The following is a 25,207-nucleotide window of genomic DNA, read 5'->3' on the forward strand; positions in this document are numbered from 1 at the left end:
TCGAAAAGTTGAAGATGTTGAGTCTTGACACATCCTCATTTGAGCCAGTTGGATGGCTGACCGACATGTTGCCAAGAGGCATCGAGAGTTTCTGCCTCCTTAGAAGAATTTCCTGGTTTCTCGATGTCTCCACGCATGCTGTGAAAAGCATGCGAGATCAGCTTCTGAGATTCACGGAACGACATTCGGAAATCCCGTTGCTGAAGAAAGTGTCGTTCGGATCCAGACAAGGAGCAACGCATCACGGTGTGTCTGGGATTGAGGATGACTTTCGTGGGATTGGGGTCGAATACACAAGTTTTGAATTAGCTGAGTGACAGGATGCATGTGGCAAGACGTTGATCCAAATTGGGGGCAGTTATTGTTGTACCCAGGTTCTCCGATAGTCGCGATACAGTACGAATGGAATCTTTGCTGGTGAACGAATGTTCCATTCGCTCTGTACCGCCTGCCACCGATTGACATGCCACATAGGTTGAATACTTCAATTTCACTCTGCCCACCGAGTACTGAACTCCTGTATAAACGAACCGAAATGTCTGGCGTATGCAGCACTACATCACATGACTCTCCAAGATGCAACTGCAGCGTCCGGATTGGCTACTCCCGACGAGAAGGGTCTCAAATTCGATCATAACGCAGTGACATGGCCACGGAAAAGGCCCCTCTGGCTACATTATTGACTCTTACGCTCTTTTAAACAATAAAATACAAGAGTTAACGGTACTGTCTTCGAGCGCACCTAGTCCCACTGCTTGAGAAACTCTTGAGTCTCAACGTACTTCTCCCGTATAACCTCAGCATGCCTCTTACTCCGTGGGATAAAGCGAACTTTAAAATCTTTCGTCGCATGCACGAAGCCTTCTTCGTAGAACTCATAACTCGTATCCAGCACGCCATCCTTCTCAATCTTGAAAGCCCAGAGCATCTGAGCGACACTTCGCCACTGAGTCCGCTCGGCCATGTGGATACCGGGGCACATGCGCCGCCCAGCACCATAGGTGTAGTGGTCGCGCTCATCGTACGCCGGCGATGCGGCGAGCTCGGAAGCTAATTTCGAGGCCGAAGCAAGATAGCGGTCCGGGTTGTAGGCCTCAGGATCGTCAAAGTGTTTGCTGTCGTGATTGAGAGCGCTCGGCGGGATCATCACGACGCTGCCCTTTGGGATCAACATGCCCTTGTACCAGGCGTCTTGCTTGGCGAGATGGGGTACGCCAGTTGGAACACTTGGAGAATTTAGTCTAACGCAATGCTTACTTGGGCTTCAGGCGAACTTACACTGGTCTGATTCGTAGGGCCTCTTTGATGATGCAGTTGATATATGGCAGGTCATTGAAGTCTTCCCATTGAGGAAGACGATCGGTCCCGCACAACGCATCAAGCTCAACGCGGGCCTTTTCTTGAAATTCTGGATTCTTCGCCAGGAAGAGGATGTTCGTAAGAATTTGTGTAGCCGTCGTGTCAGCCGCGCCCATCTGTGTGCCTCCAACGAAGTTGTTGAACTGCGTATGTGAAAGCGGCGCATCGGACTTGATGTCTTCGTTGAGTAGTCTGTCAATCAGTGATTCACGCTTGTCGCCCTTTGCACGTCTGGCTTCCACGCGATCGTACGCTTCGGTCCAAATACCAGTGATTGTCTTGTAATACTCCATTCCCCGAAGCTTAGGCTTATTCCAGCGGTCGGGGACGAGGTTCAGGATGGGGAACTGATCAACTGGGAGGTAAGTTCCAGGCTCAACAGCCTTTGAGATTGCCAACATTGCAATATAGACAGCCTTGAAATATCAGCACCGGTCCAAATGGCTAGTGAACTTGACTTACATGAGCCCAGAAACTTTCAAAATTGTGCGCATGTTGCCCGTACAGAGTGACAGTGCCAATCGAGGCTGTCGTTCGCTGCACATGTGTTTTGAAACTCTCTGGCTTCTCAAGCAAATCATGCAACATTTGACAGACCCTTGGTTCTCCGTCAGTATAAACTTAAGTGTGGTTGAACTTTTTACCTACTCTGCCTCTTGAATGCTTTTTAATTCGCTGTCAAGATTCTTGGGCGAGTAGTACTGAGCGATGAGCTTCCTCTCAGCTCTCCACTCGGGGCCCTCATGCATGAGAGCAGGGTTCTCATCTCTTGTTGAGGCCAAAACCTGTTGGTCTCGAGGTCTATCATTGTAGAGCGCCCCCTGCTGATTCAACAGTTCGTGGATAGCCTGTCTATCATTAAGGACGATCATAGTCGTGCGTCCGACCTTTAGTGAGTAGACTGAGCCATATTCGTCGGCCCATTCTTTGAGTCTAAATCCAATTAGTCACCTAAAAACATGATTCGTTCGATTATTCCAACTTTGCATAGAAATTCTTCCGCGGCATCAAGTGTGCATTTCCGAGAATCGGGACGGTGGGCGGCCCGGGAGGCAAGAATTTATCTCGGCGACCAAAATTGCGGAGTCTGAACAAAATATAGATGGTCGGGATCACCCAAATTAGACGTGATGTCGCCAACCCGACGATCAATTCGATGAAAGCCATGGTTTTGACAGACCTCACACAACAGTTGTATCAATGGAATCGTATGGATGAGGTCTAGAAGAATGAAAATTTGGCTGGCTGTGGACGATCCAGAAAAAATGTACTGGCCAGTGAGGCAGGCCACGCTATTTACACCAGGAAGCTCCATGTGCCGAGGTAGCATCGCCTTGTGTACCCCCACCAACATAGTCATCGTTTGCCTGTTTAGTACAGCCGCCAGAGGCACGGCTTTCTCGTCCTGCATCATTGCCTAGCCACTGAGAATGGTGTCTTGGGTGCCTAATCAGCTTTCCGGGGTTCATCATGGTGCCATACCAGAAGTAGGCAAATGATGCGGTGCAAACGATCCACTTTTCAGCCAGCCACTGAATCACGCATGTTAGCGCAACATGTCAGTCAACATTTCTTCCCGTAGGGCTGATTACAACCTAGAATATCGTCACCTGTAATACGCCCTACACCGAAAGTAGATCTTCGGGGGATTTTCCGATCGATGTCCACCAGGCAGCAAACATGCTCAGCCTTCTTGGCCTCAGGGGCCAATGGAGGAAAGCCCATCTTGCACACAGCCGATTGGTTTGTTGGTTGCTGACATGAAGCCGTCTTATTGGGATCTTTATCGCCTGTGACGTTAAGTGCTTATCTGCACACCGAAGCCCCAAGGCAGTGCAATTGTGCCGCTTCCTCTGGGGGCCAATCCCCGCACAGGGATTACAATCAGCTCCTTCTGCCTAGTCCAAGGTATTTCACACGATGCGACTCAGCGAGCTCGGAGAAGGATGGCGCCGAATCTCGGCTCGATGAGATCTTCTCGCTGATGTCAGCCCGCCATATAAATCGTACCGTATCTCTATGGCTGTTATTACTTGCATGTCGCGGTGTTGAATCGCATACTGGAGATGGGTCCGGGATCAACTAAAGTGAATTTCCTGCGAGAGCAACGAGAGATCAGTAATCAATGCCTCAAATGTCTTGGCGCATGCCTGAGGGTTATTTTGAGACTTTCTGATGCGACTCTTCGCCAGGTCCATGTCAATTCCTATGAGAAGCTGGCGGCGGAGCATCCCGCTGGGCGGAATATCCCCTGAACTTGCCCACCAAGGCATTCAGATCGCGATTACACATGAGGTGTAATCGTGCCAGCTTTCGTCTCTTCAAGCACGGCTTCATCTATGATTAACATATGTGAAGAAGAAAACAATGCACGCGCGCCTGGAAATGCGTCCTCGGAATGAAAGGTTGATAACCAACTCTGAACTTGTGTTAGACTAGATTGATGGTCTAGAAAGTATTCACAGCGCCTTCTGGGTACTGGGTTCGTTAGAAGAACTCTGACTATCTCGTTCAGATGAGGGCTCGGAATTAGGGCCTCGGGGTTTTCAACGATTCATGGTCGCATATAGAACACGCGATGCCTGACATTTGGGACTTATGACATGACGGCACGAGTATTGCTCCATGTAAAAGCTTCTGGCAAGTTGCATTACCCTTGTCGTTCATATTGGCCTCGAAATTTCCGGTGCCGTCGGGGATGACGCGGGAACAAGCTTTTTGCAACTGGATTCTAATCAAAGCGGCAATTTTGTAAGTGCGGACGGAATTGCCCAAAACGCCGGTCTACCCGCGATGGACGGCAACGGCATCGCCAAGTTGCGCCGAAGTTGCCAGAAGTACTGAGCTTCATCACCCTGCATCTCACACTCGAACTGATGACGAGGTTGATAAACCCTTCACAACAACATTGCCAATTATTCGAGCTTTGGTAGCTCTTCGGTGTCAGCAACCTGACTCAGCGTCACGTTGAAGGAAGTAACTACAGTAACAGACAGAAAAGTAAAGGCCATCTGCAGCATCAAGCAGTTGAAATTCGAGCCTGCTCATCAACTTCCTTGGTTGGCTGATTCGCGTGGAGAACCACAGGTAAAATATTTGTTAAAGATCGTTAATGTTTTGAATTGAGAGAGTCGATGTCCAACCCTATTGCTCTCCTCCGGGTTGTAACTAATTGCGCTACTTCCTTCATGGTCATTCCACCGCAACCTTCTCCCACGTTCTGCACGCCAAATTGTCTTCCTCTGAGTGCCTTTGAGACGCGCTCTAGCTATTCGCGCCTTGTCCAAACTCCAACATCTCTCATAACCTCCCACTACAGTCGCCCGTAGTTGTCTTAGCCACCAACGATGACACCGCCACCGACAATGACCGTGCCGCCGCGGCCACCGCCACCGGTGCTACCACCACCACCTCCTGTGGTGCCGCAATCTTGGCGCTTTCCAAATCCACCGCTTTCGATTTCCAGTGGAAGGAGGATATTTTGGCGCTCGACGGGGTCGGAGCTGTCAAAGAGATCTACGTGCATAGGGTCGACGACGGTGCCAAGAGGAATGTTTTGGTCGTCACTGGCGAACATGAAGAATGTGCTTGCGGGTTGTTTGCCGTCGCAGTTCTTGTAGTCTACGACTTTGTTGTCCAGGTCGGCACAGTAGTTCTTGTAAGTCTCGGCGCCCTCGGCCATGCGGGCGAGGAAGAAGGCGGTCGCCATGACTCGCAAGCCAGGCAAAGGAATGTGTTCTCTCGTCATGATTGAGAGAAGGAATTCAAAAGAGTGTGGTTGGTAAAGACCGTGTTTGATACTTTAGAGAATGGGTGTTGGTCGTCCAAACAAAGACACCTGCAAGATATGTCGTGGGCAAAGTCCACATTTATGTTCTTGAAGTCCAATGCACCCTGGGGGCCTTGCGTTCCCGCCGCCTTGCGAGGCCCTCGGGAACGCCTGACTCGATGTGTTATTTCTCTGTCGATCACGCATATCCCTCATGTTAAGCACCAATTAAGCACCTATTAATAAGGTTCTGCAGATACCTCAATTATATTATTCACGCGACTCACGCACGGAACCTTCGGGGGCAGTGTTTAATAGAAGCGCAATTCCACGTTTCTTGGCATTCTAGATCTCAGTCGGAAGAAGCTCACTCGTTATTCTTCCCCATGGGACGAACTTTCGGTCTCTCCTGACATAAATACTTAGACTTAAAGTGACCCGGGCGGAGACCACATTTCTGGGCAACTTCCACGCTCTTTTTCAAACACTTCACCAACTCAACCACACTCGCTCCAACTGTCCTTACTGCGCTACAACCTCTCCAATGTGAGTCATCAGCCACCATTCCCACGTGAGCAAGAACCTTGATTGCTAACATGACGCCAGATGCACTTTTCCTCCTTCGTCTCTGCAGCGGCGCTATTCGTCTCGGCTCACGCCGGTGGCTTATGCGCAGACACGACTGTCACGGGAGACGCCATCACAGGATTCCGATTCTCAACTGGCTACTGCCCAGGCGCCTGGCAGTGGTACTCTCGTGACAAAGGCACCACCATCACACTCAACCCGGATTGCCAGATGCGCCAGGCGTGGCCCAACCCGCAGGCCGTCACGGCCGTGTGCATCCGCAACAAGGCCGGAGAGAACAAGTGCGTCAAGGCCCCGACGGAGGCCGACCAAAACTTCTGTGGAATCCCGACCGATTGGTGCAACAATATTGAGAACATGTGGGGGTGGTAAACTAGAATACATGGGACGATAGATTTTTCTAAATTAAGACCTTCTTTTTCTTCTACTATGCAGTGCCTCGGCTCGCCAAATCTTTCCAAAATCTATGCTTCTGTGACATGTTCCTGGAAGCTTAAAAAAGAAGCTTTAGATATATGAAGTCATCCTTGCTGTAGGGCAGGCCTTCTGCTCTCTGTGCAATGCGCCAAGACCCTAACGGTGTTACCGGCAGGCCTTCAAACTTCTCAGGCTGACCTTTGAACTCAAAATTGAGCGCCCAGAGATCGGCGGGGTCCGAAACCGAACTGCTATTCCCACTCTGCCCGTAAAAAGAGCGGGCGCGGTTCATCGCATGTGTAAGGATGATGCCGGTCGAGCCGGCTGCCATTTTGCGTTTGATCGCCATGTCACTGAGTCGTTGTCTCCTGATAAAGAGCAAAGCCACAAGTCAGGCGACTTCATCCCACTCTGCAACCAACATAAAAAGCTCTTGGCATCATTTAATAGCAGGCGATTCTCATGCTCGGTTACAACGAGTTTGAGAGAGAGTTTGCATTGAATGCAGCGCCACTGGATATCAAAGTCTACTCAATTCATTCTTGGCATGGACGGTAGTTTTCAGTCCAACTCTCCCCGCCGTTTCCTCTTCGAACCGACATCTTCCCAATTAGCTCATAGGTACCGGCAGCGTCAATCAGCTTCCACCAGAATCATCAACATCAACACAACCAACCATGCGTCGTGTACCTGTACAGAAGAGGCCGAACGCCACACGCCTCGTGCAAAGTCAAGGTCTCGTCTTCGCCGACCTTGTTACGCCCGGCGGAACAGAGCCATACTGGCCCGATGATCGCTACTATTCCTTCACCTCTGAGGAGGTGGCCTTGCTGGAGGCCGCATCCAAGGATGTCTTCGCGATGTGCTGCGAGGCGGTAGACTATCTCGTGGAGCACAAGGACATTATCACGGAGAAAATGGCAGTTCCCGCGTACACGCTCAAGCAAATCGTCGACTCGTGGGATCGAGAGCCTGCTTGGGGAAGCATCTACGGTCGCTTCGACGTGTGTTTCGGCGGTCTGGACCATCCTGATCCGCGGCTTCGAGTGCCAAAGTTTTACGAATTCAACGCGGATACGCCGACATCCTTGATCGAGGCAGCGTCAATCCAGTGGCTTTGGTTAGAGCAAACGGGTCACGGTAACGACCAGTTCAACCACATTACCGAGTCACTTATCGAAGGCTGGAAGCGCAATTTGAACCTCGTTGAGGAACAGCTGGGTTTCAAACCCATCGTGCACTTCGCCGTGGGAGAAGGCGAGCCAACCTGCGAAGACGCATCAAACACGATGCTTCTGATGGACACGTGTCAGCAAGCAGGATGGCAGACCAAAGCTATTACGGTAGAGGAAATCAGCCTGTCCAAAGTGGACGGCCGCTTCTATGACAAACAGGGAGAGCACATTGACGTTATTTTCAAGTTGTACCCGTGGGAGTACATGGTGGTGCAGAAGTTTGGAGAGGCGTGTTTCAAGGACATGGAGAACATTGGAAAACGCGACGCGACGGGGCAGTACATCGGCGGAACGATCTGGATCGAGGCGCCTTATAAGCTGGTGTGGAGCAACAAAGCACTCTTTGCTGTTCTTTGGGAGCTCTTCAAGGATGACCCGCGATCCAAGTGGTTGCTTCCTACCTACTTCGACAATGAGGTGCCTGCTACACTAACAAGGTATGCGCGGAAGCCGATTTTCTCCCGCGAAGGAGCGGACGTGGTGCTTAAAACCGACGGGGAGGTGCTTCAGGACGCGTCTATGGGCTACTACGGATACGAGGGTTACGTGGTGCAGGAGCTGGCGCTGCCTCCTGATTTCAAGGATGAGCAGGGCCAGTCCAACTTTCCTGTCTTGGGACTCTGGTTTGTCGATGGAGACTGCGTGGGCATGGGTGTCCGCGAAGACAGAACGCCCATTACGACGAATGCCTCGGTGTTCATCCCCCACTCCATCTCGGATGGGCCAGTCAATTACGAGCGACATCCGGTCCCAGATGCAGACGAGATCGAATCGCAGCTCAGGGTTGGTACATTTGAAGATGAATTCGGTCAGCACAAGGGAGATGAGCTAATAGATTACATAAAGAAGATCATCAACGTGTAGATAGTATATGAAGAAGGAAAGCATTGGGTGAGGATAGCGCATAGAGTTGAATGTCCCAGTCAGTCTGCTCATTTACCAACAGTTTAAATATCTCATGTCCCCAAGATTATAGCCCACTTTGATTGAATACACGTCACAGTAGCAATGGTTGAGCCACAATACAGACCCAGAACTCGAACCGACTGCGGGACACCTCGGGCCGGACCGGCCAGACTCCACAGTCGGCATCCCACACCGTAGTGCCGCCGATCTCCGCACTTTCATCTCAGTTTCTCGACCGCCTTTCTTCCAACACTACTCTCTCAACCCGCAAGTCTCCCGGTGTATGTCTCTGGAGGAGTTTCTCTGTTCCGGATTCTCAAGTGATCCGATCAACTCTGTGTATCTCAAGGGTTGAAGCCAAGCTACTCTCTGCTGGCAATGTCATCGCCAAGCGCCCAGAACAACTCCGACCTCGGAACGGCGCGCGAAGCTGCGTCTACCAGTTTCGAGCTGGAGAGCGGTCAACAAGCACCTCCTTCAGATGCTCCAAGTCTACGAAACACCAGGTCGGCAGACATTGAGAAGAGCATTTCATCTTGGATATGCGTTCTGGGAGCGTTTATATTCCTGCTACCATCATATGGTGAGTCTAATCCCTACCATCTTCGAAGAAACAGCCTCTTAAATACATCACTTTAGGATTTCCCCAGGCTATCGGCACAGTCCAAGCCTATCTCCAAGAACACCAGCTCTCAGAATACTCGGCTCGCGACATCGGCTGGGTGACGGGCCTCTACACCGCCCTGACACTTTTTCTCGGAATCCAAGCAGGGCCCATAGTTGACCGTTATGGGACCGAAGTGCTCGCACCCCTTTCTACAGCTCTTACATTTCCAACCTTCTTCCTCCTGGCCGAATGCAAGTATTACTGGCAGTTCATGCTCTGCCTCGGCATCTACGGCGGCATCGGCGGCGCGTTAGCATCGACGGTCGCCGTGTCGGTCGTAGGCAAGATATTCACGAGACTGCGCGGACTCGCCATAGGTCTAGCGCTCACCGGCTCTGCGCTCGGTGGCGTGGTCTTCCCATTTCTTCTGCGAGAGCTATTTCCCAAATGGGGCTGGGCCTGGTCGATGCGGTTCGTGGGCTTCACCATCGCAGGCGTCATGATTCCAGGGACGCTATGCTTCATCCCCTTTGCAAAGCTCTTACGAACCCACCATCCCACGCAACTCGTTGTCCCCTCACAACCGTCTACGGAGTCTGCTGCCTCCGCACCAAGACACCGCGCCGCAAGCGCGACCATTAACTTCGCCGCCTTTCGCGTCCCCGCTTTTTCACTCATCGCGGCGGCCTTCTTCCTCCTCGAGTTCGTCATCTTCGGCATCTCAGGCATCTTTCCCACACTGGCAAACTGGGCCGGGTATCCCGCGGACACAGGGTACAACATTGTAGCCATTGTCAACGGCTGTGGCTGTATCAGCAGAATCGGGGCCGGATTCCTGGGCGACAAGCTCGGGCACTACAACGTTCTGTTCACCAGCACATGCCTCACCATCGTGTGTGTTGCAGTCACGATACTCCCATTTGGCACCACGCATATCCAGGCCCTCTACGTGTTTGCGGTTCTGTGGGGCTTCAGCTCGGGGGTGTTCTCGTCCCTGATTCCCGCATGCATGGGCAAGACGTGCCAGACCAAGGACTACGGTCGATGTTTTAGGAGTATGAATTTCACTGTCAGCTTTGCTCTCTTGATTACAGTTCCAATCGGAGGTCAGATCTTGGAAAGCATCGGCGGCATGGCACTCGCTGGCTTATACGTCGGAGTTCTCTGCATGGCGGGCGGTTGCATCCTTGCTTCTAGATCTTTATTGGTCCAGTCATGGTTTGACTATAGGGTGAGAATTTGAGTATGCTCACAAGTGGCCACGAAACATGTAATTGGAAGGTTCTAATGTGTATGAATATTCTCTACAATCTTAAACACCCATTGCAAGATACAGACCACATTCTATGATATGAAGGGACGGTTTAGTCTAAGCCCACGCTACAAACAAAAGAGATGAGACCCATGATGAGAGAACATCAACGCTTCTACGTGTCTATGCTTATGCTGAATTACTCAAGGAAATGTGTCGCCTAGGCGAGAAATGACATGCTCGCGCCAGTAAAAGAAGCCAGAGAAGGCAGCTCCGGGGCCGAGCAAGACGTTGCCAGCAAGGTTAGCCAGACCCGCGGCTAGGGTTTGCTTGTTGGTCAGGTATCCCTGTGTCCTCAAGTCCCAGGTCAAGTAAGAGGACAAGGTGACAGAGGCCAGACCAAACAAAGCGCTGCTACCAGTGAGCAGACCTGCAGCTCCAACTGCGGAAGGGGTCTCGAAGTTAGTGTAGATGGCACCAACAACGTGAGCAACGGCACAGACACCCGCAGTGAAGGCATAGGTGGACTTGAGGGGCGCCACGTCCTTCTTCTGGTACATGTCGAGGAACTCCTCTGTCTCTTCCTCCTTGACCTCGACGTCAGACTTAGGCGGGTTGATGAGGTTCTTGACTGTCTTGATCGCGTTGGGGATTAGTTTAAGGAGAGCCGCGCTGAGAAGAGGGGCCGCGGTAGCGACGACGTTGGCAGCTTGACGAAGTTGGGGGTTCTGAATGGGCAGAGATGCCAGGACCATGGGGATACCGTAGCCTGTGACAACGGCGGGTAGGATTGACTTGGCGATGTTGGTGGGAACGTGGCGGCCGGGGATGTTGTTGGCGCCCAAGAGAAGCGTTGCCAAGCTGAACGCAGGCATGACGGCCTTGGGGCCGAGGATGGTGTACGCGGCGACAGCGGTTGCGGGCCTGCAGTCTTTGTTAGTAATATGATGGCTATATGCTGATGAAAAGTACATACCAAGACAGAACGGCAATCTTGTTACCAACGCGGCTACCTTCTACGAACCACATCGTGAGAGCAGAAAGGAGGTTGGCTCGGAGCTGGATAGTCTGCGCCGTGTTCTCAGTCACAGGTGCTGCGAAGGAGGCAACCAGACTAGAGTTGCTTGCTGCACCATTCAGTAGAGCTGGAAGGGCCTGGAATGAGCGAGCGACGTTGGCGAAGTGTGCCGGCGACGCTGTTTGGTACACCAAGGCACCCAGGACTCCCGCAGACAGAATGAAAGGCGCCCAGGTTGCCTTGCTCTCGATAGGTCTGGCAGGGAGCTCGTCGTTGTAAGGTATGAGACGGGGTCGCTTGGGAAGAGGGAGTCTCTCAATGTGGTGGCTGGCTGTGGCGATAGGGGTAATGGTCTTGAGGAAGCTTTCCTCACCGAGGATCGGCATGAGCACATTGACGACGATGGTGGAAAGGGGTGATCTGCCGGTCAGGATCATCTGGAGGTTGTGGGCGCTGGCGACTAAGGCCTTGGCTCTCGCATGGCGCTTCTCGTGGACGTAGGCGAAGGCGTTGCTGATGTCCTCCTCAGTGGGATTCTTGGGGTTCTTCTCGAGCATGTCGGTCAGGGCGTTGATGAGGAGGGCTGCGGCTTCGATGGCGCCGTTGCCGCCTTGACCGGAGATGGGGTCGATCTTGAACTCGTTAGTCTAGGTCTTGCTTGAATGGACAGGATTTCGAATGCCACCCACCTTGTGGCTTGCATCGCCGATGGTGATGATCCTCTTGTAATGCCACTTCTCAAACACGTACTCCTCGAGAGGTACCAGGGTCGACATGATGCGGTTCTTGTAGATGGCACCGAAGGTCAAGTCATCGTAGACCTTGTCGTCCTTGTGCTCACTCGCCAACTTCTCCTTGTCATCCTCAGAGTATCGAGGAATATCCTTGCCGTAAATAGTCTTGCCGGTGCCCTTGAACAAGAACCAATAGGTCCTGTTGCCGGGCGCGTGCACAATTAGGTAGCTTCGGCCTCCTTGGTGTACCATTTGTTGTGTGTACGGCGGCAGATCTGTGGGGCGCTTGGAAATGCCAAAGATGCACTTTGTGTCGACAGGAACTCCTGCAAACGAGTAAATAAGGGGAAATGCAAGCACTGCAACACTCTAGGTGACTTACTGGACTGCTCGTCTTCGGGAAAGTATCCTGGCGTCTCTTCCTTTCCAATGCGCCACATCTCCTCTCTTACGGCGCTGTGGATTCCATCTGCGCCAACAATAATGTCTCCCTCATAGACGGATCCGTCGTCGGTGTGAACTTGGACGCCGCCCTTGACGAGGTCGACCCGAGAGACCCTCTTCTTCGTGAGGACCTTCTCCTTGTGCTGCAGGTTGTCGTAGAGGACCTGGAGAAGGATCTGCCTATCAATGAAGATGGAGGGGTATCCGAGCCTGAAATGTTGTTAGTGCTGATCATGCTTTGTGCCGTGTTGTCGGATCAAACATACCGGTTTTCCAAGTGGTGAGTTGAGGCACGCGAGTTTTCTGATTTTACCCTGCCATCAGATCCGCGAATACTAGCCTTCAGGTAAAAGTCTCCCGCAATGTCGCGGATAGGCTCGTAACAGCCAAACTGGTCGAGGATACGGAAGCCGTTAGACAGCAATCCGATACTTGCACCGACCTGGGGCGCGATCTGGGGGTAAGCTTCGAGGAGGACGTAGTCAATGTTGAGCTTTTCCAGCATGTTCGCCAGAGACAGTCCAGAGACACTGCCTCCAGCGATGATGACCTTGAAGCCCATGTTGAATTTCTCGAATGATAATCGCTATGCAAAATAAGATGAAGATGAAATGGTGTAATGTCAAGTGATTGTTGTTTTCTAGAAAACTAATTCCTACCAACTCGAAAGCAAACAACTTCAGACGGTCACCTCTTTTAATACGATTCCCATCTTAACAGCGGCAGATCCCCTATGTCTGGAATCGGTTGGCGTGGGTTGTCCGTCCGTACGGTGGAATCGGGTCCTAAATGACACCCGAGCCGAAGCCTGGTCCCATGTACCGGCAGACGCCAGCATATGAGACGGTGCGGCATCCACCTCCGTCAAACAAACCAGACAAACAGCTGAATCCTACTGGAGTTGCCGTGTTCGTCGGGATTTACTCCAGCTGGGCCCGGTGACAGGGGCTCGGTAGTATGAGGATTCCCATCCTGGAAATCGGACCCGAGGTCGAGCCCACAGAAAATCCCGAAGCTAGGCCTGCGCCGTGGCCCCTTATTCGACCGTGTTTTTGGTGTGTGGCTTGGGCGTAGCACGGCGGGCTGGACTGCCGACCGCCGACCGTTCCCTTGGATTTTGACACGCCAAAGTCTGCCGATCACGGATTCTGTTGTGGCTTTGTTCGTCCGGTCGGTTGGTGTTCCCCGCGTATTCAGAGGGAACCGCTGCAAACTTTGGCATGATTCATTATCTGATAGCCGTTTCGATATGCCGCTCATGATATCCAAAGGACCGCATTTCCGCTGACTCATCTAATTTGACTGCACGCATGGACTATCGCCGTGTTCTTCCTTTATGATGTTGACTGGTTCGAATTCGGGAATTGTACTCCCGGTAAATGCTGCCCACCGAGCTATTGCCTTATCAGCGCAGTCCATAGCCAGCGAGATCGCAAGACGCGTCAGCGATACAGTTTGAACTCTGATATCTCGGGCATTATTTTGTCCCGAACAGTGGTGCATCTAGGTGTAAGAACACGCCTTGGTGGCTTTGCTGTTGGTGTCGACATGCTGACAAGCTGACGTGGGCAATGGTCAGATGTGTCCTTCTTATCCAATGGTTGATTTAAAGATGAAAAGAAGTAGTCAAGAGCGACAACTTGCTACATCACTTCAGAACGTAAAATAATATGTTGCCAGTTCTGGCTGCTTGTGGCTCGCCAGGTTCGGGCAGCTCAAAGGGTGGCTTCCATTTGACCCCACACCGAAACCCCACCGCCCCCAAGCGCACCCTCCAGATCACACACCTCGGTGAGCCAAGGTGAGGCCAAATCGCCGGCACGGAAAAACCAAGACGCCAGCTATCCCCCAAACCGCGGGCCTCACATTTTATCCTTCCACCACCAAACACCCGCGCGATCGCGACAAGCTGCCTAGCCGACCTCCCAATCCACCAACCCCCACAACAGCTTCACCCCTCTCCCGACCGCAACAATGACTTCCACAATCGGCATCCCCATCAAGCTCCTCAACGAGGCTCAGGTATATTGCTTCCCTTACCCCCACAGAAAGAGGGAACTGCATAGCTAACCCAGCGCGCGGAACAGGGCCACATCGTCACCCTCGAAATCACCTCGGGCCAGACCTACCGCGGCAAGCTCCTGGAAGGTAATTCCTCCCCCATCATACCATCCTCCATGTGCAGGACCCAAATGCTAACATCCCACCGCACTCCAGCCGAGGACAACATGAACGTCCAGCTCAAGGACATCACCGTCACCGCCCGCGACGGCCGCGTCTCCCATCTCGACCAGGTCTACATCCGCGGCTCCCACGTCCGCTTCTTCATCGTCCCCGACATGCTCCGCAACGCACCCATGTTCCGCTCCCGCAACGTCCGCGGCCGCGGTGTCGGCATGGCCCGTGGTCGCGCAACCGTCAGCAGGGCCCGCGCTAGTGGTCGTGGAGGCAGGTAAAAAGGAGAACCTTTTTGGGTTTGACGGACTTCCTGGTGGCTATATTGCAGGATTCTAGCGGTAGACATGTTCGAGGGATCCAGCGACGATCTGGCGCTGCCGATGGCGCTCCTACTCAACGCACATGAAAACACGCGTACCGAACCACGCTTGATTCGACAAGAGGCAAGGCGAGGCAGTCTGAGCTAAGGAAAAGCGGGCGGAACTCCAACACACCAATCTCGAAGAGAAAAAAGTCCACGGCGTTTTACGGTTTCTGGGTTCTGAATAAGGGGCTACGCAAGAGTGATTATATAGGGGATGACGTCAGGAGAAGTAACGATACCATTCAACCATATGCTTTCTAGAAGAGGGATACAGCGGTTTGCTAGGGTAGGCCTCACTCTCTTGAGCCGTTGTCGAAACTCCAAGCTACAAAATCCGCTGACAGACCAGCTAAGATGAGAGAGTCAATGCCGGAATATCAATGCCAAAAAGAGGTAACACTCTTGCCGATCCTCCAAAAGAGGCTCAATCCTAACCGTGTTGGAGCATAGTCGTGTCATGAAATTTGGATGAGCTTTTGTTGTGATTTGTCTATGGTGACTTTTGTGTTTTATACATTATACAGATGATGGTACAACGTGATCGCAAAACCAAGAGCCATTCCTTACTCGAGACGCTTCAGCGCGTCCTCGGCCTTCTCCACCAGCTCCTTGGCCTTGCGCAGCTCCTCCTCGCCCTCGATCGGCGTATCCCTCGGCGTGTCCAGCGACTCGACAACGCTCTGCTCGACCGCCCTAACCGCCTTGCGGCCCTCCTCGCGCACCTCGCCCTCCCAGTAGGTCCGCGCCGTCTCCCACTTCTTCTGGAGGTTGCGCAGGCTCCACATGATGCCGAGCGCCGCCACGGCGCCCGCCTCGTAGATCGACCCTGCATACTGCGACACGTAGAGCAGACCTGCGAGCGCGCCCGTCAGCGCCGAGGTGCTCGACGCCTGCAGCACGAGCTTCTGCGCGAGGGCCTGCAGTGCGGGAACGGTCTCCTCGTGGAGGTAGCGGCGGGTGAAGGAGATATGCGTTGGCCACTTTGGCGTGCGGCTTGTGATTTTCGTGATTGTCTTGGTTTCCGGCTGCGGTTGCAGTTCGGATGTTGGTTGGGTGTATGTGGGCGCCTCGAGGGCGGGCACGACGCCGGACTCGGCGATGCGGCCAGCGAGGAAGACGAGTTCGCGCTCGGCGCCAGGGAGGAAGCGCTGGTTGAGCATGTCGGAAGTGAGGACTCCGACGTCGTCTACCCGCCAGAAGAGCTTCCACCAGCCCAGCTTGCGCCACCTTGCCCCTGCGAACGCGAGGTCGAGCTGCTGCTGCAGCTCCTCGTGCGCGAATTGTGACCACTCTGCCAGACGCTCGTTCATAACCGCCAACTTGGGCGAAGCAACTTCTGCCGATAGCCGTCCAGACGTCAGGCGTGCCTGCTCGGCCTCGATCTCCGCCAGTGCATTGCGCAGTAGAGAGGCGATGTGCGTCTTGACAATGGGCTTCGTAGCCCCTCCCGCGTTGTTCTCTACCCCCGCCTTGAGCCACTCGACAATGGCGGGCACATTACTCTTGTACCACGCCCGCTCATACTCCATCGCGTGCGCAATGTTCTCACGGATACGATCGAGGCCCTTGCTGCCAACAGTCACGTCAATGGGCTGGAACGCAAGTTGTTCGCCCTCCTCGACCGGGTACTTTGGCAGGTTGACCGCCGCGAGGACGGAATCACGGTACTCCGCCAACGGCAACGCCGCCACCGCCGCAGCGCCCATGATCCCCTCCGATACGACAATAGCCTTGTGCACCGGCGTAGTCACAGGGGTATACCGCCCCGAGCTCGACTGGATATCAACAGTCGGCACCAAAACAGCCTGCTCCACATCCATCACCGCCGCCGCCTGCCCAGCCGCCGCCGCCGCCGCAGACAGGGGATTCACCTCCATCAGCAGCAGCTCCACCCCGCACCCATTCAGCGCAGGCGATGACACATCTAGCTCGTGCAGCAGATTCGTCTTGGATATCGTCAGCGTAGTGCCCTTCCCCTCGTCGCCCTTGGCCTCGGCGACCCGCACGACAAGCGGCTGCGTCGTGTCATGGCCCTTCACGGCCCTCTCCCACTCCGCCTCGTCGCCCAGCGGGTCCGCGAGCAGCACCCTCAAGAGCTCCCTTGCCGTCTTCCCCGGCTCAGCGCCGGCGCCGTCTGCCAGAGCGAGGATCGCGACGCGCACGTTCTCGTGCCCGGGTTCCTGGCGCAGGCCCTGCAGCGCGAGTTGCAGACGGGACAGGTTGACGTGGTTGACGGCGTGCTTCTGCAGCTCGAGCAGGACATCGATCAGCTCCGACCGCGCATTCTGTGCGGCGGCGCCGCTGCTGCTTGCCGAGGAGTGGATCGCGTGGGTGGAGGATTGGAAGTACCGGCGCTGCTTCGAGGGTCCTCGCCTAGTGTTACTGGTGGTGCGTCGTGAGGGTGTCGGAGGAGCTGTGGAGAGCGAGCAGAACAGGCATACTGCGGGCGCTGAGGGCTGCTGCTTGCCTGCGGCGAGGGAAGCCGCCCGGCCGGCGATTGGCCTCAGTGACACTCGTGGTGGCATTTCGTGGGAGGCATAGGGTAAAGGTATGTGAATGTGTCTTTACCCTGCCTGTGTGGTGCAACTTTTCCCTCAGAAAAGAGGTTGCGTTGGGAGGTTGCTGCCGGGATAAACGGGTGAGGTCGGCCCAGGGCAGAAAAAGGTGCAGTTGTGGTGGACAAAGCTCCAAAAATGCTTCGCAGCAGCGGCTCCCGACCCAAGCTCCGATTGCACGCGCATCGACGGGGGGCAAAACCTCGGGGAATTACGTGCCAACTGCTGCTGTTAGCACCGAACCTGGAGCCACGGGGGCCCACCCCCGCCAACCTCCCAGCTGCCGACGCACCGACAATCGCTCACTCCATGACAACAGCACCCATCCCGACGATTGTGTAAGTCGAACGGTGTCTTCAAACCCATAAAAGGCCCGGCATAATCTCCACGCAAACACACCTCTCTACACGACCAGACCCCTTCCTCAACGGCTCTTTCTCCCTTCATTCCTCGTTGCGACACCACACCACACCGCCGCCACCCTCCCCCGGCTCATCCGCGGACACAATGGCCCAATCAACCGCCCACCGCCGCCTCCTCCAGGAATACCGCGCCCTGACGAACAACCCGCCGGAGGGCATCACCGCTGGCCCCGTCTCCGAGGACGACCTCCTCCAGTGGGAGGCCCTGATCCAGGGCCCCGAGGGCACCCCCTTCGAGGGCGGCGTCTTCCCCGCCGAGCTCAAGTTCCCCAAGGACTACCCCCTCGCCCCGCCGACGATGAAGTTCCTCGTCGACATGTGGCACCCCAACAGTGAGTCGCATCACATCCTCGTCTACTTCCTCGTCCTTCCTTCTCCGGACCACGACGCAACACAATGATGGACGGCAGCTAACCTCGCAAAGTCTACCCCAGCGGCCTCGTCTGCATCTCCATCCTCCACCCGCCCGGCGACGACCCGAACCACTACGAGCACGCCTCCGAGCGCTGGTCCCCCATCCAGTCCGTCGAGAAGATCCTCATCTCCGTCATGAGCATGCTCGCCGAGCCCAACGACGAGAGCCCCGCCAACGTCGAGGCCGCCAAGATGTGGCGTGAGCGCCGCGGAGAGTACGAGCAAAAGGTCCGCGACGGCGTCAGGCGCTCTCTGGGTTTGTAATATTCAAAACCCGAGGTGCCGCTGTATCTATGGCGGGAGGCTACATAAGACTACGAGTGGATCCGCGGAAGAGGGGAAGGTGCTCAGCCGAGAAGAGGGGGTTTAATCTGGTCACAGAGGGCGTAGACATCTGGTAGAGGAAAGCTAGTACTACTTTGCATAGCACGGCGTTTGGGGAATCGAAATATTCGCTTTGTTCACTTCTATGTTTCATGCTTTAATTACGGCAGGGAGAAGGAGTCCACGCGTTCCTGTTGCCGTGGGCAGATGTCGCGCTAAAGATGACAGCTACGTGATGATGATGAATATGCTCCACGTTACAGCCCGTTCTCGGACTTGAACTTGTCCCAGCTCTCGTTCAGGGTCGCAAACACCGTCGCTGCGATGAGCCTGACCTCTGTGCTGGCGTCTTGGGGAAGCTGCGCACACGCAATTAGTATATCAACTCCTTAGCAAGCTCGAAACAGAATGCGGCATACCTTGTCGGGATGGCACTTGGCAATGGCCTTCATGTAGTTGATCTTGACCTTGTTTGCCATGACGAGCTCGTGCAATCCCACCTTCTTCCATCCACTGCCCTCCCAGAGCACCTGGTCCAAGCTGCCGATAAGCGCGCGCAAGTTATCCCTTTTGCCGTCCCTCCACGCCGCAATCTGAGCATCGACCTTCTCTGACAGCGCAAACTTCTCATCGTCCTCCGCAGCGGCCGCCTGGTTCTGCTTACGCAGCCGGTCAACCGCCTCAGAGCTCTTGGCCGGGGTAGCCGCCGGACGGGGCCGCGCAGGAGCAGCAGCGGGCCTGGGCTTCGGTTTCGGCTTCGGCGCCAGGGCGTTCTGGCAGCGTTGGCGGCCGGAGATGGCTGTGGCGCCGCCGACGCCGTTCTTGACGCAGGTCGACCACACGGCGTGCGCGTCGCCCCAGCGCTCCATCTGCTCGAGGGCCTCGGCCTTGCGGCTGAGCGCCTTGCCGTACAGGTCGCGCATGTCGCGCTTCTCGTCGCCGCCGTTATCGCCCACGACGGACACCTGTTCGCCCTGGCCGCCGCCGGGTCCGATGATCTTGAGCGCGGAGTCAGCGTCTTCGACAGCTTGTTTCGGCTCGCCCGTCTTGAGGGCCGTCAAGGCACGGTTGGTGAGGATGACGATCGCCAAGGGGTGAGATGCTGGTATGGCAGACAAGGACGACGAGTAAGAGGAATGAGCAGCGGCATAGTCACCACGCTTGAAGTGAGCTGTTCCATCGAGGCGGTGTTTCGTGGATTGCTGTATGGCTGCTGGAGTAATGGGAGGGATCTGGCGCGCAGGCCGGGGAGCTGGCTTGGGCGAAGGGGGGCGCCTGGGTGCCGGGGCAGGCTGCGAGGGTTGCGCGGGGCGCTGCTGCTGTGGCTTCGGCTGCGACTGAACGGGTCTTGATGCTGGGGCTTGGGAGTTGAACAGCAGATCCGCCTCCTCCTGCTTTGGCGGTGCTTCTTCAGGCTGGGGAGTAGCCTTCTTCCTCCTGTGAGGACTAACATACGAAGACGCACTGTCATCTGCCATAGCTAGCTTACTTGCGCGCGTTCTCGAATCAGGCACCGCTGGACCAGCCTGCTGCTGCCACTTCGGAACTGGAGTACCTCTGCCGCTCGACGGTGCCGAGGTTGCGGGGGAGAAGTCCCTTGGAGAAGCAGTTCGGTGAGGTGGCTCCGGTCTCGATGACTGCGACGACTGGCCAGCTTTCCTGGGTGGACGGCCACCGGACTCCAACATCATAGCCTCGTCCGTAGCTTCCACGCGTCGCTTCTCGGGAGCCTGAGTACGGTCTTGCTGCGCGGAGCGCATCCACTTGGGCTGGTTCGGGTCGCCTCCCTCCTGGTTGAACTCCGCGACAGCCTGCTGCATCTGTTTCTTGCCGGTTTTCCAGAGGGAGTTGGCAGTCTTGAACAGACTGCTGCCCACAGCAGCGGCAGTCTTGGAGAAGTCTGGTTCACCGCTGGCCGGCGACCGTGTGTCGGCTCTCCGCTGACTATCATGCCTTCCGTCCTCCCGTCCTCTTCTGGACGCTGCCGCGGGGTCTTTTCCCTGGGCTTTGGCCTTGGCCTGGCGATGGGCGTCATCCAGAAGCCAGTTGGCCGCCGCCTGCACATTCAACCCCGCGCCACTCTCCGTCAGACCCCGCCTTGCGTTCTCAGGGGTGAAGCCATAGTCCACAAGCTGGGCAACAGCCTGATCAAACTCGGCCATCTCGCCGCGCGGGGCGGGCTGCTCATCGTCGGAGCTGGAATCAGACTCCTCAATCGGCTTTCCGGGTTCGGGCTGCTTGGATTCGGGAGGCGGTGGCTGCTTGCGACGGACCTCCTCCACAGGCCGGCCCAGGTCACCGAGGAAATCGTCGTCGTCGGCAGGTTGGGGCGGAGCGGGCGAAGCAGCCTTGGGCTTCAGCTGGTTCAATCCGAACGGGTCATCATCGTCTCCGAAGCCACCATTGTTTGCAGGAGCAGCAGGCTTGTCCCACGCGCTCGGGTTGCTTAGATCCAGCGCAGGCGTTTGCGCCAGTGCGGGCGAGGGGCTCTTTTGAGGCGGCGGTGGGTAGTGACTGGCATTGTCAACCTTTGTATCCGCGTTGAACGCCGCAAAAAGGTCGTCGTCGTCGCTGGCCTTCTTGCCGGTAGACGAGCCAGGGGACAGGATGCCCGGTGACGTAGTCCGTGACACGGAGCCCGAGCCGAGAGTGTCTAGGAATCCTCCTCCGAACTGCGCCTGCGCCTGCTTCCTTCGCTCCTCCTCCTTCTTTCTCTTCTCGGCCTCGAGTCGCTGCTGCTGCTCGCGCAAGCTCAGGTTCGCGGTCGATTTTGGCGGGCCGCCGGCGAAGTTCATCAAGTTGCTGAAGCTGTCGCCAGCCAGCTTCGCGGCCGGGGGTTGAGCTGCGGCGGGGACAGCTCCGGAACCTTGGGCGGACAATGGCGTGTTGCGGCCGGAGGGGAACGGAGATGACGTCGAGGCCGTCGTCTGTCGCATGGGCATGGAGCCAAAGTAGTTGGCGCCTGAGGGGTTCATCGGCGGCGCCTTGTTGCCAGGCTTGCTGGCCGACGACGACGACCAGTCCAATCCCGAGAGATCATCCATCTTGACGTGCTGGAAGTGTTCGAGGTACAATCGTTCATGTCATCAATTTCGTGAGGTCGTGAGGGCGTCAAGGAGGGCTCAATGCATCGTTTTCGGATTGTTTCTAGACTTCGATTGTCTCGCCCTTGTCCCCTGGATCGGGCCTGGCTGATTGCGGTGTCGTGTGGACGTAGGTGGCATGTGGCACTGTGGCTGAAGCTTGGGGGTCTGTGGCTTACAGAGGCTTGAGTTTCGGCCTGAGATGTCGCAACATTTCTCAGGCACCAATCTTTCTCTCGGCGTTATCATCATCGGTGTTAAGACTCGATGCTGCCCTTCGCACGGCCCATGAGATTTTACGGCTGGCGCCGAAAGTAAAAAAGGGGTAAACAATTTCATCCGTGTGGGATCATCGCTGCTGTCACATCTCGATTCTCAAATTGCCTCGCTCATCCCGAGCACCTGTCTGGAGAATCTCTCGCGAGTCGCGGGGAAACCCTTCGCACTGAACGAGGTCGTCAGCCCCATCGCATGAAAGCATTATCCGCCCTCCGAACCACAGCCACTCCCAACACGGCGCAACGGGTCGTTTCTGTTTAGAGTCGAGTTCGCCATGGAGATCACACAATGCATGTCTGAGCTACGATGATCCCATGGAGTGGTAGCTCCGGGCACTAGCCACTTCACGTCAGGCTGGTCGCCTGAGACTGGCGGCGGTCAGAAAGGGTGATGATGCAGCTCAATCACTTCGAAACCCCGGGTCCTCAGGCTATTGCTGCCGTAAGACTGAAGTGCGGCGCAATCGGCCGAAAAGTGCCGCGCAAATTTGGGTATCTGTCGAGAAGCAATTCCTCCGCAAATGCCAAAGGCCACTTCCCTCCAGACGTTGAATCCCCTGAATGGACCTCGTTGATGAAGATTACCAAAAGTCATCTCGAATGCCAAGGGCATTGTGCAGGACAACTGGTGGGCACGATGTTGGGCGGATGTTGCTTGCCGGGTGGGAAGCCGGCCGGACTGTCATTCAAATGACGCGGGTCGCACTGGCTGTCAGACGGGGCGCGATGGAAGTGTTACGTGGTATGGCTTGACGAGCGACGTCGCACGCGGAATAAAGTCCGTTTCGTCATTAACAACGGCCAGTCAATATCACAGCACTTATTTGTCTGCGTGATGGCAAGCCGGTCTAAGATGAGCACCAAGCAGAGCAATCACTCCAGCGTTGGGCATTGGGCAAATGCCTCTTGCTTTCGCAATGTACGTGTGATATCAAGAGGGATCCGAGATATGTGTTGAAGGGCTCAAGACTCTTCTTGGCTTTCGTCTGATACATGACAGCAAACAACTGTTTCGATGTAAGAGAAACAAGCACTCTCTCTAAGGTTAATCTTTGACTCTCAGAGGCAAATGGTTTAAACGGAGCTGTTTGGCTGGCAGCGCAAACGGCGGGAATTCCTTGCAATGGGCCCTCTGGGGAATGCCAGATGCATTGAACATCAATGGGACGAAAGGCCTTGGCCGTTGTGATCGTTTTTGGAAGAGTTCGGATGATTGGCGCATTGCCCCCGTTAGCGAAGGGCTGAAACTCGTTTCGAATATCGAGTGCTGGGGTCATCCCTGAAGACGGACGATCAGGGGAAAGGGCTGAGCGCGAAGGTGACAGGCTGAATGCTGAATCGCGGGACGTTGCTAAAATTGCTGTGTCCACGTCAGTCTGGATATCCAAGAATGGCACCCCTGATAGTCCAGATAGTGATAATCCCGAACGCGACTCGCGGTTGATCGACGACGACGACATTACTGACGATGGAGAAGAGCTTCGCGGAGGACAATGTCTGTCGCACCTGTAAGACACGCTCTTCGTATAAGCAACGGCATCAGACCATCGACGATTGGACGGGCTGGCTGGTATGGCGGTATGGTGATCTGCCGAGACTGCCGGCCGTTGAAATGGAAGGCGAAGAAGCAAAGGTGGCGCCGCGGGAATTGTTGGAAGAAGCCGGTGGCATCGTGGCACGGCTGGAATGTTTGCTTCTCCTCGTGCGATTTTCCTCTTGGCTCTCCCAGCCACTGAGGGGCGCAAGGCACAGTCTCACGAAGGTGCCAAGTGACGACGACTGCCTCGAGTAAGATGAGAGGAGAGGTGTTTCCAGAAGGGGCTGCTGTGCGCAGGAGGACATGCTGAGTTTTCACGGTGCGATGCGATGGATCATGGGATTCTTGGTTATCGATTATCCATCCGCGCGCACAGCCAGCGGTTCGAAAGTCGTTCTCAGCTAAGCGCTGTCGTGCGAGGGCCAGCTGTTGCTGCCGTGCTTATGCATGCCGCGTCTCCCAATGACATGCGCAAAACGGGATACGACTTTTCAGCCGTTGGCACCCCGCGCCGTAAAGAATCCAAAAGGATGTTTCCTTCGGAATTGAAATGACGCTTGGCCTCGCTGCGGTCCCTCCTTGGTAGTTCCCTGGCTCGTCGGAATATTCATGGGGTTTGTCTCTCGTTCCTGGCAGACGAGAATGCACGGCGGGATGTTGATCTGATTTACGGCCAAGGCGTGTGTGTGTATCCATCCATTGACCCGTACCCGGCGGAGGAACACGAAGGGTTCTCGGTAGGACGACCGAATAGCAAGGAGAGACATGATCTCCCGCCTTGTCTTGCCCATTGTTTCTGCCCGGTGCAATTTTGTTCTGATTGCTTGTTGGAGGTGAGATGGAGGATTCAGATGAACCCATCTCCATGCACCAATGGCGATTGCCATGCCGTGGCTGCCGTGGATTGATTCGAACTCCATCTTAAAAGAGGGCCAAGAGGGCCGCCGAGGACATGATCCGGGGGTGGCTAATGTCCGTGAGAGGTCGAAGTGAAGCCGGAGTGGTGCCCCTGGTGCGAATGAAGTCACCGCCAGCAGGGGTTTGGCAGACCGCTGCCGCTGCCCAGCGCACCCCCGGCCATGTCCATATCTCTGGAGTTCGGAGCCGGCGCCTGCACCTGTCTGTCTGGCGTTGGTGCCGAAGCAGAGCTGCTGGAGGGACTTTCCGGTGTGCCAGCCAGCGCAAGTGCAAGTGCAGATGCCTGACATTACCTTAGCGCAGATCCCAGCCGCCTGCCCGGCCCCACCTGCTGGCCTGTCGAGTGGTGGCAGTATCCATTGGCTCCAAAGAGCAGGGACAGGGGCGTCCCTGATCATCAGATTTGGCAGCCAATCAGGGCGAAGTGGTAGTGCAAGATCTCCCCTCCCGCCCCTCTTAGGCCCGCGCCTTCGAAAGGGGCACAGGGGCACCCACCAACGTGCCTACATACCGTGGTTCCTGCGTCTTGGAAGGAGGGGACACTGGAGGGGGAAAGTGCGACTGGCCACTCAGAGACGGCCCTCGTGAGTTCTTGCCCCTCAAAGTCCCCTCCTGCCCTCTTTTTTTTCGCGCTCCTTTTCGCTCTTCCCACACCGGATGAATGCTTCCCACCGTGTCATTGGCCGCAGATCTTCGGATTGGAAAGAAAGAAGGGGCTTCCTCTTGGGAATCCCTCTTTCCTTCCTTCCCTCCTCTTGGCTTCGCATTGCTCCCTTCCCTTTTTCGTCCGTGTCCACCGAGTGCC

The 25,207-nt window shown here is 55.3% G+C and overlaps 10 protein-coding genes across 10 annotated transcripts; 5 read left to right on the forward strand and 5 right to left on the reverse strand.

The window, feature by feature from the left end:
* Positions 1-742: 742 nt before the first annotated feature.
* GCG54_00000571 (Cytochrome P450 monooxygenase patI) lies at positions 743-2,526 on the reverse strand (the record flags this gene model as incomplete). The annotated part of the gene is made up of 6 exons (XM_045400707.1): positions 743-1,226; positions 1,279-1,775; positions 1,822-1,957; positions 2,008-2,292; positions 2,342-2,446; positions 2,501-2,526. 6 exons carry the CDS (start codon positions 2,524-2,526, stop codon positions 743-745), a joined length of 1,533 nt encoding a protein of 510 aa, XP_045263380.1.
* Positions 2,527-4,693: 2,167 nt separating this feature from the next.
* On the reverse strand, positions 4,694-5,107 carry GCG54_00000572 (uncharacterized protein; the record flags this gene model as incomplete). Its single annotated transcript, XM_045400708.1, has 1 exon — positions 4,694-5,107. The coding sequence occupies one exon, from the start codon at positions 5,105-5,107 to the stop codon at positions 4,694-4,696; it is 414 nt and encodes a 137-aa protein (XP_045263381.1).
* Positions 5,108-5,734: 627 nt separating this feature from the next.
* On the forward strand, positions 5,735-6,088 carry GCG54_00000573 (uncharacterized protein; the record flags this gene model as incomplete). Its single annotated transcript, XM_045400709.1, has 1 exon — positions 5,735-6,088. One exon carries the CDS (start codon positions 5,735-5,737, stop codon positions 6,086-6,088), a length of 354 nt encoding a protein of 117 aa, XP_045263382.1.
* A 722-nt stretch (positions 6,089-6,810) lies between these two features.
* Positions 6,811-8,232, forward strand: GCG54_00000574 (putative acid--amine ligase YgiC; the record flags this gene model as incomplete). The annotated part of the gene is made up of 1 exon (XM_045400710.1): positions 6,811-8,232. The coding sequence occupies one exon, from the start codon at positions 6,811-6,813 to the stop codon at positions 8,230-8,232; it is 1,422 nt and encodes a 473-aa protein (XP_045263383.1).
* A 420-nt stretch (positions 8,233-8,652) lies between these two features.
* Positions 8,653-10,124, forward strand: GCG54_00000575 (uncharacterized protein; the record flags this gene model as incomplete). The annotated part of the gene is made up of 2 exons (XM_045400711.1): positions 8,653-8,857; positions 8,914-10,124. The coding sequence occupies 2 exons, from the start codon at positions 8,653-8,655 to the stop codon at positions 10,122-10,124; spliced, it is 1,416 nt and encodes a 471-aa protein (XP_045263384.1).
* A 212-nt stretch (positions 10,125-10,336) lies between these two features.
* Positions 10,337-13,041, reverse strand: GCG54_00000576 (FAD-dependent monooxygenase asqG; the record flags this gene model as incomplete). Its single annotated transcript, XM_045400712.1, has 6 exons — positions 10,337-11,057; positions 11,110-11,783; positions 11,841-12,211; positions 12,268-12,539; positions 12,596-12,915; positions 13,021-13,041. The coding sequence occupies 6 exons, from the start codon at positions 13,039-13,041 to the stop codon at positions 10,337-10,339; spliced, it is 2,379 nt and encodes a 792-aa protein (XP_045263385.1).
* A 1,262-nt stretch (positions 13,042-14,303) lies between these two features.
* Positions 14,304-14,785, forward strand: GCG54_00000577 (Small nuclear ribonucleoprotein Sm D3; the record flags this gene model as incomplete). Its single annotated transcript, XM_045400713.1, has 3 exons — positions 14,304-14,351; positions 14,417-14,477; positions 14,547-14,785. The coding sequence occupies 3 exons, from the start codon at positions 14,304-14,306 to the stop codon at positions 14,783-14,785; spliced, it is 348 nt and encodes a 115-aa protein (XP_045263386.1).
* Positions 14,786-15,434: 649 nt separating this feature from the next.
* On the reverse strand, positions 15,435-17,396 carry GCG54_00000578 (uncharacterized protein; the record flags this gene model as incomplete). The annotated part of the gene is made up of 1 exon (XM_045400714.1): positions 15,435-17,396. The coding sequence occupies one exon, from the start codon at positions 17,394-17,396 to the stop codon at positions 15,435-15,437; it is 1,962 nt and encodes a 653-aa protein (XP_045263387.1).
* Positions 17,397-17,843: 447 nt separating this feature from the next.
* GCG54_00000579 (Ubiquitin-conjugating enzyme E2-18 kDa) lies at positions 17,844-18,526 on the forward strand (the record flags this gene model as incomplete). The annotated part of the gene is made up of 2 exons (XM_045400715.1): positions 17,844-18,180; positions 18,273-18,526. Coding segments are annotated over 2 exons (591 nt in total), but the record flags the coding sequence as incomplete, so codon positions are not given.
* Positions 18,527-18,843: 317 nt separating this feature from the next.
* GCG54_00000580 (UBA domain-containing protein 7) lies at positions 18,844-21,630 on the reverse strand (the record flags this gene model as incomplete). The annotated part of the gene is made up of 2 exons (XM_045400716.1): positions 18,844-18,945; positions 19,006-21,630. The coding sequence occupies 2 exons, from the start codon at positions 21,628-21,630 to the stop codon at positions 18,844-18,846; spliced, it is 2,727 nt and encodes a 908-aa protein (XP_045263389.1).
* Between the last annotated feature and the right edge of the window lie 3,577 nt (positions 21,631-25,207).

This window comes from Colletotrichum gloeosporioides (assembly GCF_011800055.1).
Source record: "Colletotrichum gloeosporioides strain Lc1 chromosome Unknown consensus_50, whole genome shotgun sequence".
Taxonomy (NCBI): Eukaryota; Fungi; Ascomycota; class Sordariomycetes; order Glomerellales; family Glomerellaceae; genus Colletotrichum; species Colletotrichum gloeosporioides.